Source organism: Apus apus, chromosome 18, assembly GCF_020740795.1.
Source record: "Apus apus isolate bApuApu2 chromosome 18, bApuApu2.pri.cur, whole genome shotgun sequence".
Classification (NCBI taxonomy): Eukaryota; Metazoa; Chordata; class Aves; order Apodiformes; family Apodidae; genus Apus; species Apus apus.
The window spans coordinates 5752160-5771320 of NC_067299.1; the positions used below are offsets into that span (position 1 = coordinate 5752160).

Consider the following 19161-nt stretch of genomic DNA (forward strand, 5'->3'; position numbering starts at 1 on the left):
AAATCTAAAATTGTTTTCTACTAACGGAACAAAATGCTGGATCTAACAGAACTCTGTGTAAGTTCAGGTTAAGTCAGTAACATGTTTATCTTCTGATCTGCCTACTGATAATATATGAAAGTTTTTCACCATCTGATTAACAAGATGAGATTACCACTTATATTGTGTAACTGAGTCAGACAGGGATCTGGAAAAGACTCAGGGAGATTCTGCTTTTGTAGTTACACGTTTCACCTCAGATGCCATCTGGGTTTTACCCTTCCCAATCAAAACCAGTTAAATGCAAATTTCAAAATAAGTGATCAGATTTATTCCTCGAGCACCAGAGACCACAAAAAGCTTAAATTCTGCCCTAACAATAGAAAAAAGTTGCAGTTTTGTCCAGAAGTATCTTGTTCTGTCTTCTAAGAATATATGACTCCTTAGTTAAAAATGAACAAATTCCAGTCATGCTGTTATTTTAAAACAAAACTCAGAGGCATCCAAAAGAGATGCCAATTGTCTAGAAATACAATGTGGAGATTGCTCCAGTAGCAAATCACACTATTTTTTCTGGATATTTCCTGCTGAGTTGTTTAGAGGAGCAAAAGCACAACTATTTTAGAAGTTTAGCAACGGAAATTCTGCAGCATATAAAAGTGACCAAGAAGGCATGTTAAAACAGCTCCAAAAACCACACTGCTTACCTAGGTATTTGCTCTCTGGTGGTTGTTCCAGTTCACGGAACGCACTGTACTTGTCTCCACAATCTAGTGAACATGAGAAAAGGAACACATTTACATTTACATTCAGGAGTTAGGAATTCCTACAATAAAAATTAGAATGAAATAACTGCTACTATTGTTAAAAATATTAATTTTATCAATGTAAAAACAAGATCTATGAAATATTGCAACAAATTGCTCATAGTGGTTCTGTATTTTTCCTTTTACCTCCAAAAGTAGCTGTACTTTCAGAAGGCTTCTCAGCTGCAATTCCTTTAAACACAGCATACTTATCAGTTGATGAGAGTGTCTTATTACCTGGGAGTGGCATTAGTAAAGAAGGAACACTAAAAATAAAAGAGATAAAAGCAAAGTTCTTTAATTTATTGATGAGAAATCTACATTTCCAGGTTTCATTTAGACGAGCTATGAATACAAAATTTGAATCGTTAACCTCAGCTTGTACCCTAAGGAGTTAGTTCTTAATCAGGAACTTGATGAAAACTACCTCAGGATCTATTAAGAATAAGAGCATCTAGAGGCAGCTGTGCAACTGATGGGTGAATTAGCACTTTATCTCACTTAATCGTATTTCTTTAGGCCACAAGTCAATTTTCACCCTTCTTGATTTTCCCCTGTAACAACATGAACAAAACACTCCAGAACTTTACACCACATAATTTCTTAGCCCAGGAGAGAATAAGCACACATGCACACCCCAGGAATTGCTGCTGTCTCACTTTAGGGCTTTCCCTAGGGCAGCATAAGGACAATTCTCTCTGATAAAGTAAAGAGTTAAAACTGCATGAGAATTTGCCAGCTCCATACTTCCAGCTTATCTATTTTTGATTCTATTTCATTATATATTGGAAAATTAAGAGAAGAGAAAGCAGGGTGCAAAAGGATAACTTTGAATTTCTGTCAGTGCAAATCAGAGAGTTCAGGTTGCTATCTCCTCAGCACAACAAGGATTAGTCCACACATACACAAGCAAATCTTTCTGCACATAAACACACTCTACTTTATATAGTAAAACTGCCACAAAAAATCTAACACCATGTCAGCAACTGCTCCAAGATTTAGCAGAGGTTCTGCAAGAGCTTTGCTTGCCCTCCACACCAGCCCCCTTATCAGACCTTGGCAGCTCTACAGAGCAACATCCTTTACATATGAATGATGTGTTTTACCTCTTAGTTTATGTTATTCAATTCTATGCACATTGAAAACGTGAATTTCTATGGCATTCTTTGGCCTGAAGGAAGAATCTTTCCAGAGTCATTTAAATCTCCTTATCAGCAGCCTACAAGCAACACACAAACCTAGCAATTCCCCACACATGCTACTGAGGGCCTGTGATGCTTGCAGACAGACAGTGCAATGTCAAAAAAATATAGCTTATGGTAATATAATTAAATTTCACATCACTGCAAAACAGGCTATTAGAGATGCAATCTTGGCAAATGCAATGGTTAATCATCTGTACTCTACAGATGGCTTTTTTAAAAAAATAAAGCTCCATAAGCAATTACATTATAGCTCATTGTAATACTCTGTTCAAAACTGAATGATTTTACAACTGAATAAAGGGAACTGCTGCAGAAAAAGAAACATCCCTTTTATTATTTTTTTTTATGATCTCCTACTTCCTGTTGTGGAATTTACAAACAATGTTTCTGTTCAAACTTTCAGCAAGAGAATAGCATTAACTGCAAAATGAAGTCTCACACAAATCAAGATCTACTTAAAACAGCCTCTTCAGATGCACATGGCACCATAATGCACAGTTCTGTGTGCAACTCAGAATCACAGAAAACTCTGGTTTGGAAGGGACCTTAAAGTTCACCAAATTCCAAACCCCCTGCATGGGCAGGGACACCTCCCACTAGACCAGGTTGCCCCAAGCCCCATCCAACCTGGCCTTGAACACTTCCAGGGATGGGGCAGCCACAGCTTCTCTGGGCAACCTGTTCAGTGTCTCAGCACCTTCACGCTAAAGAATTTCCTCCTAATGTCTGATCTAAAACTCCCACTTCCAGCTTAAAACCATTACCCCTCATCCTACCATTACACACCCTTGTCAAAAGTCCCTCCCCAGCTTTCCTGTAGGTCCCCTTCAGATACTGGAAGGCTGCTATAAGGTCTCCTTGGGGCCTTCTCTTCTCCAGGATCACAACAGCCTGTTGAATACACGGAAAAGGTGCGTGCCTACAATCAGACACCTGGGAGATACTTACAAGTTTGCCGTGTGCAGTAACAGGAAACAACAACACTGAAATTTTGTCATCACAGGACTTCAAAAGATTGATTTCAAACTCTCAAAGGCAGTAAACATGCTTACTGATTTTGTTACACAAAATTTGCCTGATCTGGAACTACAGCTTGGCAGCGTCCCAAATGAAAAGCCAAGACAGAACGAGATTTCAATTGGGATTTATAGTCAGTTACCAAAAGTTTAAGCACTGGCCAGAGAAACAACAGAAATAACAAGATGCTCTTCTGTTGTTGTGCTCAGCCCTTTAATACAACATCGTGCTCTTTGCATGGATTTTGGGGCCATATCCAGGGCCTAAAGAAAGACCTTAATGTCAGAAAATGGTTTCCACCAACTCCATCAAACATGGGGTCACACCTGTAATGGAAGCCCACAGCACTAACTGCAGAACTCCTCTGTCCCTGGGTACTTTTCCTGAATAGCTTTGGGTAAGATTTTCCCCAGAATGCACAGTATGAAGTTACTTTCAATTACCTGTGCAGCAGTATAAGCACTTGCAAACCTCTCTCCAGAGTTTGTAAATGTGATTTACCTCAGCACGATGACTAGAATGCCAAAGAATGGCCAAGCACCTCTGGTACATCAAAAGTAATTTTTGATTCAAAAAGCCTAATTGTAGTTGCAACAACCTTCAAAAGAAGCTGTCAGAGTAGAAGTCAGGTGACCAGGAAATTACAGGCTAGAAAGCTAACCACAAAAGAGGAAAACATTTCATATCTTAAAAAGAGTTTGAAAATACCGAAGGGGCAGGAACCAAAGATCTACCTGCTCTGGTGCTGTGAACTGGCTGCTTTGGAGGAGCCAGCTACATCCCCTTGGAAATCAGTGAAAGAGTCATCTAGTGAGCCTGACTTTGAAGCATCTTGAAACTCCTGGAAGTCATCATCTTCTGGTTTCACTACCTGAATTACAAACAGCACGTAAATTGCTATAGTTTTGTCTTCACAAATTGTCATATAGCATGAAAGCAGTTCAGAGCAGTGAGATTGACTTAAGAAATAAAAAAACCCAAAAGTCAGAAAAAACCTTTCAACATTAGCACAGAAAATTTGTATGGTCAGTGTTTCCACTTGGCCTGCACTTCACCCAACTCAGAACACACACAAGGATTACAAGTAGGATGCAAGAAGAACAGTAGAATAAAGTATCCTACTCTAACTCTCACATTAAATGTATCACTGATGTTAGCCATGTAATACCTTTAATACAGGACAAATATTAATAATTTAAATCAATCAATAATATAAAAATCAGTAAGGTAAAAATCAATACACACAGCAGCAGCGTCAGAAGAAATACTTTCCAAAGAAGGGTGAACCATACCTGCAAACAGGAGAATTTACCCCCTACATGACTTAGTGCTGTAAGCCAAAGGCTTTCATAGTTCCTAGCTTATCCTGAAAACTCCGAGTTATTTTACCTGTTGTTTAGTATAACCTAAAGTTGCATTTTAGGTTTATCACAAAATCCTAACAACAACTAAAATCTTCTTTCAATGCAATTAGTTTGTAATGGAGAAAGCTTTTGCACCTCCTCTAATGCCACCAGGAAGAAAGAAAAAATAAAAGGACATCCTTAGTGGCACAACTTCATGCTTTTTAGACATCACGTGCTAGATTTCAGCTCTATTTTTTATTTTTTTTTGCTCTTGATCTAAAGTCTGTTGTCACTACACATCGTTAACAGCCAGACTATTTCTCTCTGCAGAACAGTGGAGATGTGCCAGGTAAGAATCACAGAATGGTTTGGGTTGGAAGGGACCTTAATGATCATCCAGATCCAACCCCCCTGCACGGGCAGGGACACCTCCCACCAGCCCAGGTTGCTCCAAGCCCCATCCAACCTGCCCTTCAACACTGCCAGGGATGGGGCAGCCACAGCTTCCCTGGGCAACCTGTTTCAGTGTCTCACCAAGAAGGAGCTGACCTGGCCGGGTGGGAAGGAGGGCAGGAAACCTCCCGAGGGCTGTGGGGCAGCTCCACCCCCTGGTGCCGGGATGCTCAGTCCCACCACGGCTGGCCCCATGCTGAGGGGCACGGAGCCGGGTGGCGCCGGGGGCAACAGGGGCTGCTGGCTCATGGCAGGCAGTGGCATGGGAAAACCAGTCAACGTGGGGACTGGGGCTGCTGGAAACTGGTTTAACACATCAGGACTCACTGCAGGTATTCCTCTCTGTAAAGGCAGAAAAGCAAAGTCAACCATGGACACATCAATTAACAGGCAAACAAAAATTCCAGTTTCTAGCTTTTATTCCTGGATAAGCGAAAGAGCAGGGAAATGTTCAAGCTTCAAGTAAACCTCCTGAGCCAAAACATGCTGTCAAGAGCATAAGCGAGTGGATAATATCCCACACCCTGTGTTTGACAGCAATCTTGTTTGGCTCCTAGTAAGCTAACCTAGTAAGCAGTGGCAAGCAAAGCTGTGCTGAACCTGGTGCCATATCATCCTTCCTACACACCCTCCCACAAGGCACCTCAGCTTTGGTCTTTGTCACTCAAGATACTCTTGTCTTACTTTTTATACAGGGCTGGTACTTAGAAATAAGCTGCTAAGAGATGACAACTCTGACAAAGAATGGAAGCCTAAAATTAACATTCCAGTGGTGCAGCAGGCAGGCAGCAAGTCAATCTGTTTGCAGACTAAGGGATACAGGACTCATACAGTTGGAGGAAAACAGATGTCTCTATAGCAAAATAAAAACAAGAGTGTTTTCTAGTAGAAATGCATATACATGTGTTTGGTAGGTATGTCTGAGAACTATCTTCACCTGACACGAAATAAAGGAGTAACTGCAACGTAAGTACAGGGAATGAAATTTTAATCCCATTCAAGTTACAAGGGGAGTCTCTCCTCCAGACTTCAACAGAAGTGGTGCTTTACCACAGGTGTGGGACACCAGCCACTGGTGCCAACACGCAACCTAAGGCAGATTAGTTGAGTGAAGTGCCCTTGTGCCTTATCCCCAGGGTGTCAGTCATACCTGAGTCACTGCTATCATTCCCAGCACAGCATAGAGCTCCTCCTTGGTCAGCTTCCCAGGGGTGGTTCGGTTGGCTAAGGCCCAAATCTGCCCAAGGGTCTCTCTGGGCAATCCAGACGACATCAGTATGGGATAGAGCTTGGCTGTATCTATTCCAGTAGGAGTCAAAGTGGTTTCTAAAATTTTCTTATACAACTCTGTTGAGAGTGAGCCAGTATTAGACAGTGACAACTGCTGTTTTCAAGTAAATTTAAGGTTGCTTTTCTATTTTATCTCAAACTCAACATCATATCAAATTATGTGTAAAGTAAGCATTCTGGCATTGTATGGTATCATGTTTCATCTAAATGTGTTATTGGATGGCCTTTACAGACAAGTTTAACACAAGCAAATAAGTATTTTATATCAAATACTCAATATCAAAACACATAAAATTGCAGGATAATCCATACATAAAGATAGCTATAACAGCTTTATATATTTAAACTTCAGTGTAATCAATAATTACTTCAGTATTTCATCTACAATTTACTGTTATTTGCATATATAAGATAAATTGCCTTAAGAAATGAGCCTGCTTAATTACAAGACATGCCAAAAAACAAACTACCCATGAAAGCAGTATTATCAGCAATCCAACCTCTACTAGCATAATCTGCTATCCTAACAAATTCTAGATTAAACATTTAAAATGTCTGAATAAAACTCGTGCTTCTTCAACTGCAGAGAAAGCCACAATAAATATGTAACCTATCAAAGACACAGGACTTGTTTGATGATTGAAGAAGAATACAGTGATCAATAAATGGCAGTCTAAGCACAGGTACATTCACACCTTCCACTGCCCACTTGGCTAAAAGCCTGCTTTCTTGTTTACCTGGCACCAAGCTGTCATTGTAAATCCAAGGAGGCATCATTTGCTGAATTGGATCCTGTGAAGGGAACACTCCAACTCCTAAACATATTCCATTCAGGAAGGAAAAGACAGACAGTTGTTTTAGAATATACAGATTCAGACTATAAAGATCTTAGAGACTAGATTGTAGTTGGTCAGTATCATGTAGCATTTCAGGCAAAGATTTCAGATAAGAATCACTGTGCTCAGAAGAAAAACAGCTACTGCAGGAATATGTTTTTCAACATATTAACTAGAATGATTTGGCAGTAACAGCAAGAATGGAGTTATATACATAATGAAATAAGGAGTTTCTCATTTGCCTCCCTCTTAATTTCTAGCTCAGGTCTCACTGTGTCTTAAAATTTCACAGCAAACTGGTTATTTCCTTCTCCACTGTGTGGACTCTTTGCCTCAGTCTCATTGCTTTACTTCCTATCTAGCTCCCTTCTAAGCAGATTTTATGCTCATCTTGGATGGAGCTCTGGTCAAAATCAGAATAATTTGAAAATTCTTTGTCTTTCTCTCCCTTCTCCATCTCCTCTCATCCTCCAGTAAAGAGTACATGTACTTTCTATCATACTTGACTACAGTGGAGCCCATATTTCATGTAACCCTTGAATACAACACAAGAGCACCAGTAAAGATGGACCAGAGACCTTGCATCTATTTTATCTGGAATGCAACAAAACCAAACAGTCAATAGTCAGCTTCAATAATACAGAACCGGAAATTAAAGCTTGCTTAATTTTTTCATCTAGTTCAGCTTTTGATCCCTAAATCACATATACTTTTAGTAGCAAATTGTCTGGGAAACATATTAACTAGCTAGGGGTTTTAACCTTTTATCTCCTCAGAAGAAGAAAACCCACTAAGATATTGACAATCTTAAGTAATAAGTTTCTTTAAATAATTAAAACATATAATAAAAACCTTTAGAGAGCACATCTTTTTTTGCTCCTGAGAAAGAAGACAGAATATTGTATAACAGTAGACCTGATTAAACAAACATGTTAAAAGTGATTACAGCAATACACTCACGTGGAAAAAGTTTAGAGTAAAATCAACATTGTTACACTTTTAGCAAGGAGCAGGAGGCACTGACATATTATTCAAGCAGGCATTCAGAGCAAAATTATGCAGGATTGGCCTTAGAATTAGGGTACAGAGTGTTAGCATTCAAGCAGCATCTCAGTAGATTTAAATTCTGTCAAATGTTTAATTTGCTCACCACACTCTTCAACTGCTATGTTTTGTTCTGAAGCCTTGTGCACCTCTGCAGCAGTGGTACCACTGTCATGTCCACCTACAACATCCCAATCAGTGATGGGTAGACTGGGATGCACTTTGCTCGCAGCTGAGGCTTTGTGCTCAACTTCAGATGCTTTAAGTTTGGTTTGCTCTTGTTCACATTCATGTGAGCCATTATCTAAGACTTTCTCCTCCAAGGAAGAGCCTGAACAAACAGGAGGAATTATTTATGTTTTGTTATTAACCACCCAGATTGCAATTCCACACTTTCAAAGTATTATTGGTACCACTGATGAGTTATATAGATGAGTATCCATCCCAGCTGAGACCAACAGCATCACCCTGTTCAAACACTTTTATAACCTGGTTCTGCCCTTCACTTACCATCATACCCAACAAGTCCAACAAAAACAAGTAGGAGAAGAAATACATGAAACTATTTCCTGTATTAGGATCACCACTGTATAATCATCTAGGCATCAATAGCAGAAGTGTCCAATATCTACTTACATCTGCAAAATCCTTCACGTTAGTCTCACCAACACCCATTTAGCCTCCAAGACAGGAAGCACACAAGTGCTCCACACTAGCATAATAGTTATTTTTTTAATACCAATTATCCCAAATGTCTTTTTCTACTACACAGACTTATGAAGAATCTAGCACCCAAGACTAAATTCACTTAAGATCAGCCATGTGCATATTTAGCAATCTTCAGATCCACACCTGACTTGCTTTTACAGTGCAGTTCTAAGGGAAGGAAGAGTGGGACTGAAACCATCTTTTCCCATGGATCAGCAGGTTTCTGCTTAATTGCCTATATATTACCTCTTTCAGCCAGACTGAAAAAAAAACCCAATAAAATAAGTAAAAGCTTGGTGTAGCTCTATGACAGAAGGTGATACATTAAAAAAACCATACTTTAGAGTTACCTGTTTTACGGGTATTGGGTGAAGATGCAGAGGCAGGAAGATAAGGAACCTGCCCAGTTGTACCATGCAGGATGGATAACACTGGAGCCTGGGCTGGAGGGAGAGGCTGGACCACAGCTTTTTCTGAAAGCAGCTGCCCAGCCTCAGTGGCAGAATGAAAAGGCTGAAAAGGCTGAGGGGTGGGTTGAGGCACCAGTTGGGGAGTTTCAACAGGCCCTTGTATAAAGTCACTAAACTCTTCATCATCAAGAAAAGCAGAGTGGGAAACAGATACAGCAGAATGGGATGATCTGGGATGATCTGTAAAATGGAATGAACACACAACGGAATGAACACGCACAAAGCGATGAGGAAAAAGGTTCATGGGTGGAAAGGCAGGAAAAGCAGCAAATACTGGGTATCCACAGCAAATGGGTGAGGGGAAACAGCAGAGGATGGGAGATTTGGGAGAAATGTGAGACTTATTATGTCAGCATAATAAACACATAAGGTAGAACTGAGCAGCCACTTCCAACCATGCATCTTCTATCCCAGATTTTGAAAGCTGACTCTGAACACTGGCTAAGGAAGTGCTCTGTTTGTTTTAAACAGACTGGATCCAAGCAAATCAAGAAATAATATTTCAAACTATGCACATGGGGACACTCTCCCTCCAAGCAGTGCTTTATCCTCAAAAGCTCAGTAATATATGGTAAGGTCTCAGCAGACACAATCTGCTGTTGGATCCCTTGCATGGTTACCCCTTTTAACAGAACTAACGTGGGGTGGGCATGTCTGCAGACAACAGAACATTGTCAGAAACCACCTGTAAATTCTGCATTATCAAAGAGCAAATAATTTTATAGAGGAAAAAGCTTGCCTAAATAAGCTTTGCTTCAGGCTAGACAGAGAACAAACTCTCCTACAACTCATAGGAAAGCTTGAGTAGCCATTGTACAAAGGGAGTAATTACTGAGGATACAGAAGGCTTTGGTTTGACCATGCCCTGGCAGTGGTGCACAAGTAAGATGTCACAGTACACTGCAGTCACTACACAGTGTTCTGATCATTCTTAGCACTTGTACAGCACTTCCCAGCTTCAAAAGCACTCTGCAAAACATTAATTAATGCTTTGACTAGAAAAGAACAAGTGCATTATCAATTTCCACATTTCACATTAAGCACAGCACGTTAAACTTTCTTTTAAAGATTTCAAGTCTCCTAATAAAAGCTGATATCTAATTTCACCCTCATAACCCCAAGACTTTGTTTTACAAAACAGTGAATCCACTCACTTTGTACCACCAAATGAAAATCCTGCTCGCAATTAGTTCCCCCTTGCTGAAAATTTAAAACATTAAGAGTTTTATTTTCAGTTGGAAAATGAGAAAAATGACAAACCTGGCTTTTTTGGATGTGATGCTGGTGTTGGGTGCATTTTAGCATCTCTAGAAAAACCGTCTAAATTTCCTTTAATGGCTTCCAAAGCATCATCCCTGCTTTTTTCACCTGTCTGAAACACCACAGAACACATTTTGAAAAATTCACAGGAGAAGTCAGCTTTCTTTCAATATCCACACTTCTTCAGTAAAAAAAGGTAGCAATGCCTGCTGTTAGATTAACACTTCCCTCTCCAGCAGTGCCTTCCCGAGGCATATCAACATGTTTAGAAAGCCTTTTTTTTTTTTCAAACTATACCATAATAGTGTTTCTCAGGCTTCAGACATAGTTTTATACAAAGGAACAACACAAACATCACTCATTTTTTTCTGTTCTTGCAGATAAGAGCCTTGAGCTCCTTACAAGTGTCCAAATTTTTGGACAAAGTTAACAAGCAACCAACCAACCTTTCTCCATTCCAGAAACTCAATCTACTTCCAAATGTTACACACCAGGTTGTTTTATTTTTCAAAAGCCTATTTCATTTTCAACACCAGACTGTTTACATTACACCAAGAGTGTGCAAAGGACCAACTATTCCACATGCTTTTTAAGACGTAATCTGATGTCTCATGTAAGTTCCCCACTTATTTCTTTATTGAAAGAAACCATCCCATAAAAACCCAACAAAAACAGAAGAAAACCCCCACTTATTATTTAGGCCATACCTTTGGCTTCACACTGCTTAGGAGTCTCAGCTTTTGTTTCTGCTCTTCAAACTGGCGCCGTTTTCTTTCTTCTTCTAAGAATTTCTGCTGGTGTTCAAACCTCTTCCTGAAACACAATGAATTTTTTTTTAATTCTAAAAATATTTTTTCACTCCAGTTTTCATGGCAAGCTTCTGCTTAATTTTCCCACTTCTTCTGTCTCAAATTCAGACGACTTGGTGCACCCATTTCTGCTTCTTCCTAGGCCTCTACGACAGCCACTACTGACTTCACAGGTGGCCTCCAAATGCAATGGAATGATCTCAATATTTGACAGCTCTAAATGGACAACTTCTCTAGGGAAGCTATTGGTGTTTTTACAGTGTGGATCACCTCTCAAGACCACATCTCCCCCTTAGAAGAATCTCCCAAGAGTCAGCAAAGCTTCACTTACTGTTGTTCCTCTGCAAACTGCTTCTGCATGTCAGGGGTGTACTGTGGGGCTGCTGGACGCATTCCCAAGAAAGAAGCCTGTCCCATGTAAGGCATCCCAGTCCCTGGCATGGGCCCTAAGGGCATCCCACCCTGGAACAAAAGAAATAATACAACTCCCAGGCTTTTTTTTCCCCTCTCCACAGAAAGAAAAAAATAATAATAATCAAGCCACTGGCAATTACACCCTGTCAAATTGTGAATCAGATCTCGCCAAACGACGAGCGTGAAGTACAGAGCAGTGTGAGCACACCCTGGTCCCTCAGCAGATGGCACTCTTCCCTCTCCATAATGAGCTACAACTCCTACAGGATTTTAGAGGACAGGACAGTCTCCTGATCAAAGGCAAAACTCAGGAAGGTTACAGGCATCCTGCAGTGCTACACGGGGCTCAGTACCACGCTTTGGGGATTTTTTTTTCTATTTAAATTTCCTTTTCTAAGCGATTGCATGATATTTTACAATTCCATGCTGGAGGTGCAGACTCCTAACAAACGATGGATGCTGGAAAAACGTGGTCTAGACGTTTTGCAAACATAGCTTACTCAGTGGGCCAAGGGAAGGAGGCAGTGCACAACAACAACCAAGAGGTGACTTGTCTGAATGAACTGCATCTGTATGAGAAACATTTGCTGAGAAATACATCCTTGTGCAGTTATAGCAGCAAAGTCTGCCTAGTATAAAAGAGGCCAGAGAATAATTTACTTCTCTTACTATTAATTTTTGTATTTGGTATCAGAACTCGTAGAAAGAGAACAAAAGCTGCTCATTATTTTTAGACCAGCTCTCATAAAAAACACCTTCCTACTATGAATTTTACAAAATTAATCTAATAAATTCCAGGTGGGGATGGGAAGGGAGTGTAAGGAGATGGCAGGATACAATAAAATCACTAGCAGTTTGGCTACAAAGCCACGACATTAAATTTCAGCAAATTATAATTTTGTACATAAGCACATCTAGTGCTAAATCGAAATCAGAAGTTTCAAAGAGAGAAAACATAATATTAGCTACTCATATTTCGTTGTTCTCCCTCAATTAGCACCAGCAGAGTTAAAGACAAAATTACTTTAAACAAGAAGAATAATGAGAATGGAACACAGGAAGTTGGACAAATGGGAAGACCGGTCACATGAGAAAATAAAGTATATTTAAGAGATTCATTGCTCCCTAGAATGAGGTAATTAAAAACAAAGTTTATGAATTGCCACTTGCACTGGGGAAACTTGATTCTATTAACTCCAGCATTTGAGTTACAAAGGGATAAAACAATGCAGTGAATTGGTTGTGATCAATCAGAGTGTGTACATAGTCACTCTTATCAGCTTATAAAGGTCTCATTTAAAATCCCACACAATGCTCCACCTTAACAGCAAGCAAAGCACAGCAAAGCAAAAGCAGAAAAAGCATGAAGCAAAATTTAAAAGGCAGAAGAGGTTTGTTGTGGGAGTTTTAAATTGTAGCTACTTAACAACTCAATACTCTTACTAACCACACTGTGGAGTAGATGCCATCTGGGACCTTTTCAGCATCTTGCTGATGCTTTTGTTTCCTTCCCTCTTCAGAGACCACGTTTCCCTGAGCGCACTTTGGTGCCATGACTCGTGTAATGAAATGAAAGCTCACACTGACATCTTTGAGTGGGCTACAACATCCATGTTACTTTAAATATAGCTGATGCTGTCCTTGCACTACACCCTCATTTCTCTCTGCTCTACAACAGTGAGTAATGTATGCCAAACTCCCCCACTCGCTCCGTCCAGATCTCAACAAAGCTTGGAGAATTCTTTAAATTATAAAAAAAAGAAATCTTCAAAGAGAGTACTACAAAATAGGATGTCCCACTAGAAACTGATCCCCATCCTTTAGTTTCTAGCCAAGTTCCACTCTCTTCAGCTGTCACCTTTCAGACAAGCACCCAGACATCTCCTTTCAGTCCACATTTTATTGCCACGCACCTGCATGGCCATGGGTCCAGGAGGCATCTGAGAACCATAATTCATCCCCATCATGCCTGGCATGTTGGACTGCATGACAGGGACCATTGGAAATCCTTGCTGCTGCATGGGAATCATCCCTACAACGAAACATGAAACATGGTAAGCTCCCAGTTAGTGTTAGAGGGTTTCTCTTTTTGTTGTTTGGTTTTGGGTTTGTTTGTTGGTGTTGGGTTTTTGGGGGGCATTTTTTGGTGTGTTTTTTGGGTGTATTTTTGTAACTAAACCAGCAAATAAAGGAAAAAAACCTCTCAGTCTTGCTGGACTGCTTAAAAAAATAACAAAAATGCTACATTACAGGCAGCCACAGAACCTCCTCAGTTTAGACACCGGTCAGTCTATGGGAAGAAACGTGATGGGGCTTTCACAATAACCAAGCTGATAGATTGTGCCACCAGCCCAAGGATTCTCTGAGGGTTTCTTCCCATATGATTTTTTAAAAGGTAATTTCCAATTAACGAGATTTAATTAAACAGGTTGACTGGTGCTGATAATCGCCCATTTCTCTTAAAGGAAAACCTTAGATACTGGCAGTTTTTGAAGAAGAGTCTTGGGAAATAAACTCATTATTTCACAACACAGCTTCACACTCTGATCTGCCTGGATAACTTGTCTGTATGTTAATTAGCCCACTACAGATATTAGAATGGTTACAATATTTGTCAGTAAAAGCTAAACTTCAACAAAATCAAGCTGGAATATATGAATTCATTGAATAAAATGGATTATGATTCATTATTTTCATATCTTGTATGATATCTTGGGAGCCAGACACTAGCACACATTTGTTACCAGCACACAGTGAGATAATTGTAACTGTGCTGAACTGAACATCAGACACAAAAGCTCTTCAGGAGGGACATGACACTTTACACATTACTCAGGAGTAATCCATAAATCAGTCCCTGAGATTTTTTAAAAGGAAACTCTCCACTCTCCCTGCAAGTTCTCCCTGTATTTTCCATTAATTAAACAGGACTGCAACAGGAATGAGAACAAAGGTAATTTAAGGCTGAGGCTCTCCTATTGTATGAATACTTTCCACACAGGTTGTGACTCTTGTCCCAGGGTCTTGCTGTGCTTTGTAAATATTTACCAGGTCTTGCAACACCCACACAATATGGGTATAAACAGCTGGTAGATGAAGCATAAAGAGGTTAAATACCAGACTGAAAATAACACGAACATCTTACAGGCAAATTCAGAGATCTAGTTTTCCTAGATCTTTCATCTAGCATTCTGGTAACACTGCTTCTTCAACATGGCATAGAAAGTTTTATAAGTAAGAGTTGTGAGAGTCAGCTCACCAGTCCTGCATTCCAGGGGAAAAAGAGCTACAGAGTTCAATTAATAATCATGCTTCTGAGCAGCAGTGCAGAACTTTTGAAGTTGTTTAAAGTATCTAAACAGAGCAAAGCATTTCATGCTCAAAATGTTCATACGTACCTTGAGGGGGACCTAGACCACCTGCCACTGGAAACATGAAGCTGCAGGAGGAAAAAAGGATACATGGAAGTCTGTAATTTTAGTGCAAATATAAATTAATGAAAAAAGCTACTTCAACTTGCACGTCAGAAGCACCAGCCAGAGCCTCCAACCTTCTAGTCAGCACAATCATCTGCTCCGGTAGGTCCCACAGAACCCAACCCCACCTCAGGAGAAAGGTCACCCCTCCCAAGGATCCCCTCAGAGCACTGGAGAGTCCCACCAGCACCATCGTGGGCTGCAAATCCAGGAAGAAATAGATCTTATCTTCCACAGCAACACAAAAATGGCCTTGAGTCATCAACATCACCCACAAGACAGTTTCGGTGCCTGTGCAGGTTGGTTGCAGGTCAGTTTGTCAGTGTAGGCTGGGCCTCCAGACACGACAGGATGAATAAGCAACTCCATTTGGAAGTATCTGATTCAGCAAGGCCATTAACTGCACCAGACAACAGTTCTCAGCTGCTTATTAATAGTTTTTCACAGAGAAACAAACTACCCACAAAACCCCACCACCTCTGCATTCTCTGCACCTTTGAAACACTGAGTATCACAAAATAATTGAGTTTCTATTTTCTCAATTACATCTAATTACAAGAAAAATAATGCCTTGCAAAAAAATATTCATTCCAGTTCCAAGTGCACCTGGAGGGAGAGCTGTTAACATTTCAACTGAATAATAATGGAAATTGCCAGCCCTCAGTTCCAAACAGAACCATGTGCTGTGCTGCCAAACAGCAAAAAAGGACCCAGTTGAGAAGTCTCATTTGCAAGCAGCTCTAAGAAACCCACATCAGCAGTAATTCACCAGACAAGAACCTTGCTCAGTGTCCCAGGCAGCTATTACATCAAAATACCATGAAAGAGAAACAAACTTACAGATATTCAATATTCCTCAGCACAAGGGAGGATGGAAAAGAAGCTGCCTCAAAGTAAAGGAGAAAATGCTGTCATAAATGACTGCAGACAGGTTTTCAAAACCTGCAGGAAGTTCCAAAAGCCAACCTGGTTTATAAATATAAAAGGGCTGTGTAATGTGAGTACCAAGATAAAATAAGGAATTTAAATTATGCATTTATCCAGGAGCAAATTGCACCTACCCACTACACAGACAGCAGGTTATTCAGTCACCAAGACAACCCATGTTACTCCTAATTTCATCCTCTAACTCAGAATCTTCTCAATACTGAAGCTTCTCCTTTACCCTGACCACTATGTGCTAACTCCTCCTTCCACAGCTAACACACACCTACACCTTTACCAGCTCCAGGTCCTACCACCCTCAATCACCACAATTTCTGGTTTCTCTCTTCAAACCACTGTGCAGACACACACTACCTCATGCTGGGCTTCCCTGGGTTGGGTTCAGCTCACACCAACGTGGGTTCAACTGACTGATGTTCAATTCTGTCAGTTTTAATCCACTTCCTAGCAAACAAACATTAACAACATGAAAACAAATAGCTGGCTGAAAAATCATAGAGGCACCCACGTCTGAAGTCCTGTATTGGCCAGAAAAGCTGTTTTCTCCACTGAAGGGCTGAAGCCCAGTGCATTAACTGGATTTTGCCTGCATTTGGTTTCACCTGTGGAAACAGTTGTCAGTACTGAGTGCCTCGCCAGAAGCACATCCCCCTAAAACACAAGCAAGTTCAGATGGTGTTGAGCTCCTGTCAATCGCCAGACCTGCAAGTGCAGCAATTTTAGGCATCATAAAAACAGACCATCCTTAGTTTAGTCAAAATGATGAAATATTAAAAGTAATTTTTTAAAAGCTCACAAGTGCAGAAAAGTGTTTGTAGCTTCAAGTTCTCCCTTTTTATTGGGGAAATCCAGTCAACAAGAACTCATCCAAATCAGCAAATGTAACGTAAACTGAACAAGCATAGCAAGGTACTACTGCCTGTTGGAAGCAAATAAAGGCCAGACTATTAAATATTTATCCCTTTCTACAGAGCTCCTGATTTATTTATAAGTCTCTGTTGAAAAAAACAAAACAAAACAAAAAACCCCAACAAACCAAAAACCTACAGCTAATTAGAGGGCACTGGAAGATGAGCTAGTTAAAAGGAGCAGAGTACGTGCAACTCAGATTCCACACAGACCTCACTCCAAGATTTAGCTGTGCAGCTGCCAACATCAGCCACACACACACGTACAGAAACCCCAACAACTTCTTTAGCCAAGGAACAGAAACTTAATTTCCAAACTACTTTGCAGAGATGCACAAGAAATGCCCACATGCACCTAGTTAAAGCAGCTGATCCTCATGGTTGAGAAATCAGGCAAAGGCACCGTCCTTGGTGAGGTTAACTGAGGCACTGAAGAAAACCACTGAACTTGCTAAACCACACAGTGATAGCAGCAACATCAACACATTTTCCTGTCTACAAGTGGATTTTTAAACCCCTTAATTCCCAATCAGTATAATTCTATCAACACAACACAGGCTGTCACAGTATTTTTGAGCGGCAAAAATCCATGAAATTTAAGTGAAACAAGGCAAGGAACCCACACAGACACAGAGAAGGGAACTTTTCCTCTACCTCCAGACTTAATTCTCAAATAAACCAAAATATTAATAATAGGAAACAGTGATTTTAAAATTATTTTTCAAAACTTACAGTCCACTGGTAACATTATTTGTTACTTTCCTATTAAATTGCTGAGCAGACAACATTGCTGTAGGAGGTTTGATGGTTCATCCAGCCCCTCACAATAACTGTTTCAGCCTTATATATGTCAGGAATCCCATAAACAGACTCCATCCCTTCCACAGCAAGCACAGGTAAATACTTTAGCTTTTCTCTTCCCAAGTATCCCAGAGCCCTTGGGATGCCTCTTCCCCAGAACAAAGCAGCAACGTCAACAAAACCATAGCCTTCAGATAGCCAAGACAGCTCAAGGAACTTAAGCTCTCTTTGCCAAATGCAGGATTTTCCCAGCCTCCGTAGAGGCAGGACAACAGATAAATAGCATGCAAGGCCCTGTGCTAAAAAAGAATTACTAACTCTTCAAAGGCAGCAAAATCCAGCTTACTAATCTTTCCAAAAACAAACCAATAGGTACACACAGCCCGTTTACCACTGTTTCTTTTCCCCTGACACGTTTCTTCCTCCTCCCTCTTGGCTGAGGGCCCTTCGTGGGACAGAGGGGAAAAGAAACCCCCCACAGCAGCCACAGGCGAGCGGAGCCTCCGTCCCAGCGCAGCCACAACCCTGCCTGATGCCTGTGAGCAACATTTATTGCTGCCGACACCAGCAGCACCAAGCAGGGCTGAGAAAACCTCAACATCCCTTCCCACCCCCAGTACTTGAGACTGTGGCTGTGGAGCTTGATGGCAAGTGAGCTGTAATAACCGCGCGGGGGGCGAGGTGGGCTCCCACAAGGCAAACACATCCCAGCAAAACACAGAGTCACCACGGCTGCCTCTCCCACACCCTGCCTGGGACCCCTACACCCCACGTGGGACCCCCACATCCCACCCAGGGCTGTGTATACCTTACGTGGGACCCCCACATCCCACCCAGGGCTGTGTATACCTTACGTGGGACCCCCCACATCCCACCCAGGGCTGTGTATACCTTACGTGGGACCCCCCACATCCCACCCAGGGCTGTACATACCTTATGTAGGACCCCCCACATCCCACCCAGGGCTGTACATACCTTACGTGGGACCCCCACATCCCACCCAGGGCTGTGTATACCTTACGTGGGACCCCCCACATCCCACCCAGGACCCCACACACCCTGCCTAGCATCCCCACAGCCGGCCTAGGCCCTGACCCCTCCCCGTCTCCACATCCCACCTTCACCCCGAGCCCGCTGGGCTCCCCCTCACCTCTCCCAGCTCCCCCCACCTCCTCCTCCACCCTGTGCGCCCCTCAGCCTCCCCCACCTCTCGTCCCCCTCGCCTCCTCTCCCCTCAGGCCGCAGCCCTCCCTCCCTGCCTCCCTCCCCCGCCATCACGGACCTGGCAGGCCCCGCTCCGCCGCCGCCCGCCGCCCCGCCGCTGCCCCCCGCGCCGGCTCCCGGCCGCAGCGCCATCTTCCCGCTCCGGCCCCAGCAGCTCCTGTCAGCTGAAC

The 19161-nt window shown here is 41.7% G+C and overlaps 1 protein-coding gene across 5 annotated transcripts in view; it reads right to left on the bottom strand.

The window, feature by feature from the left end:
• SYNRG (synergin gamma) overlaps positions 1-19127 on the bottom strand; it is a 41024-nt gene extending 21897 nt beyond the window's left edge. For 2 of the 5 annotated variants that reach the window (XM_051635696.1, XM_051635695.1), the window contains exons 1-14: positions 19050-19127; positions 15036-15076; positions 13551-13669; positions 11555-11685; positions 11122-11227; positions 10415-10526; positions 9035-9334; positions 8083-8307; positions 6834-6911; positions 5957-6153; positions 4903-5148; positions 3742-3878; positions 933-1051; positions 687-749 (exon numbers count right to left, since the gene is read on the bottom strand). In XM_051635696.1, coding sequence (XP_051491656.1) covers positions 687-749; positions 933-1051; positions 3742-3878; positions 4903-5148; positions 5957-6153; positions 6834-6911; positions 8083-8307; positions 9035-9334; positions 10415-10526; positions 11122-11227; positions 11555-11685; positions 13551-13669; positions 15036-15076; positions 19050-19123 — 1948 coding nt within the window. In that variant the 5' untranslated portion in view covers positions 19124-19127. The remainder of the gene's footprint in view (positions 1-686; positions 750-932; positions 1052-3741; positions 3879-4902; positions 5149-5956; positions 6154-6833; positions 6912-8082; positions 8308-9034; positions 9335-10414; positions 10527-11121; positions 11228-11554; positions 11686-13550; positions 13670-15035; positions 15077-19049) is intronic. The other 3 variants (XM_051635699.1, XM_051635698.1, XM_051635697.1) reach the window with 2 other exon arrangements.
• Between the last annotated feature and the right edge of the window lie 34 nt (positions 19128-19161).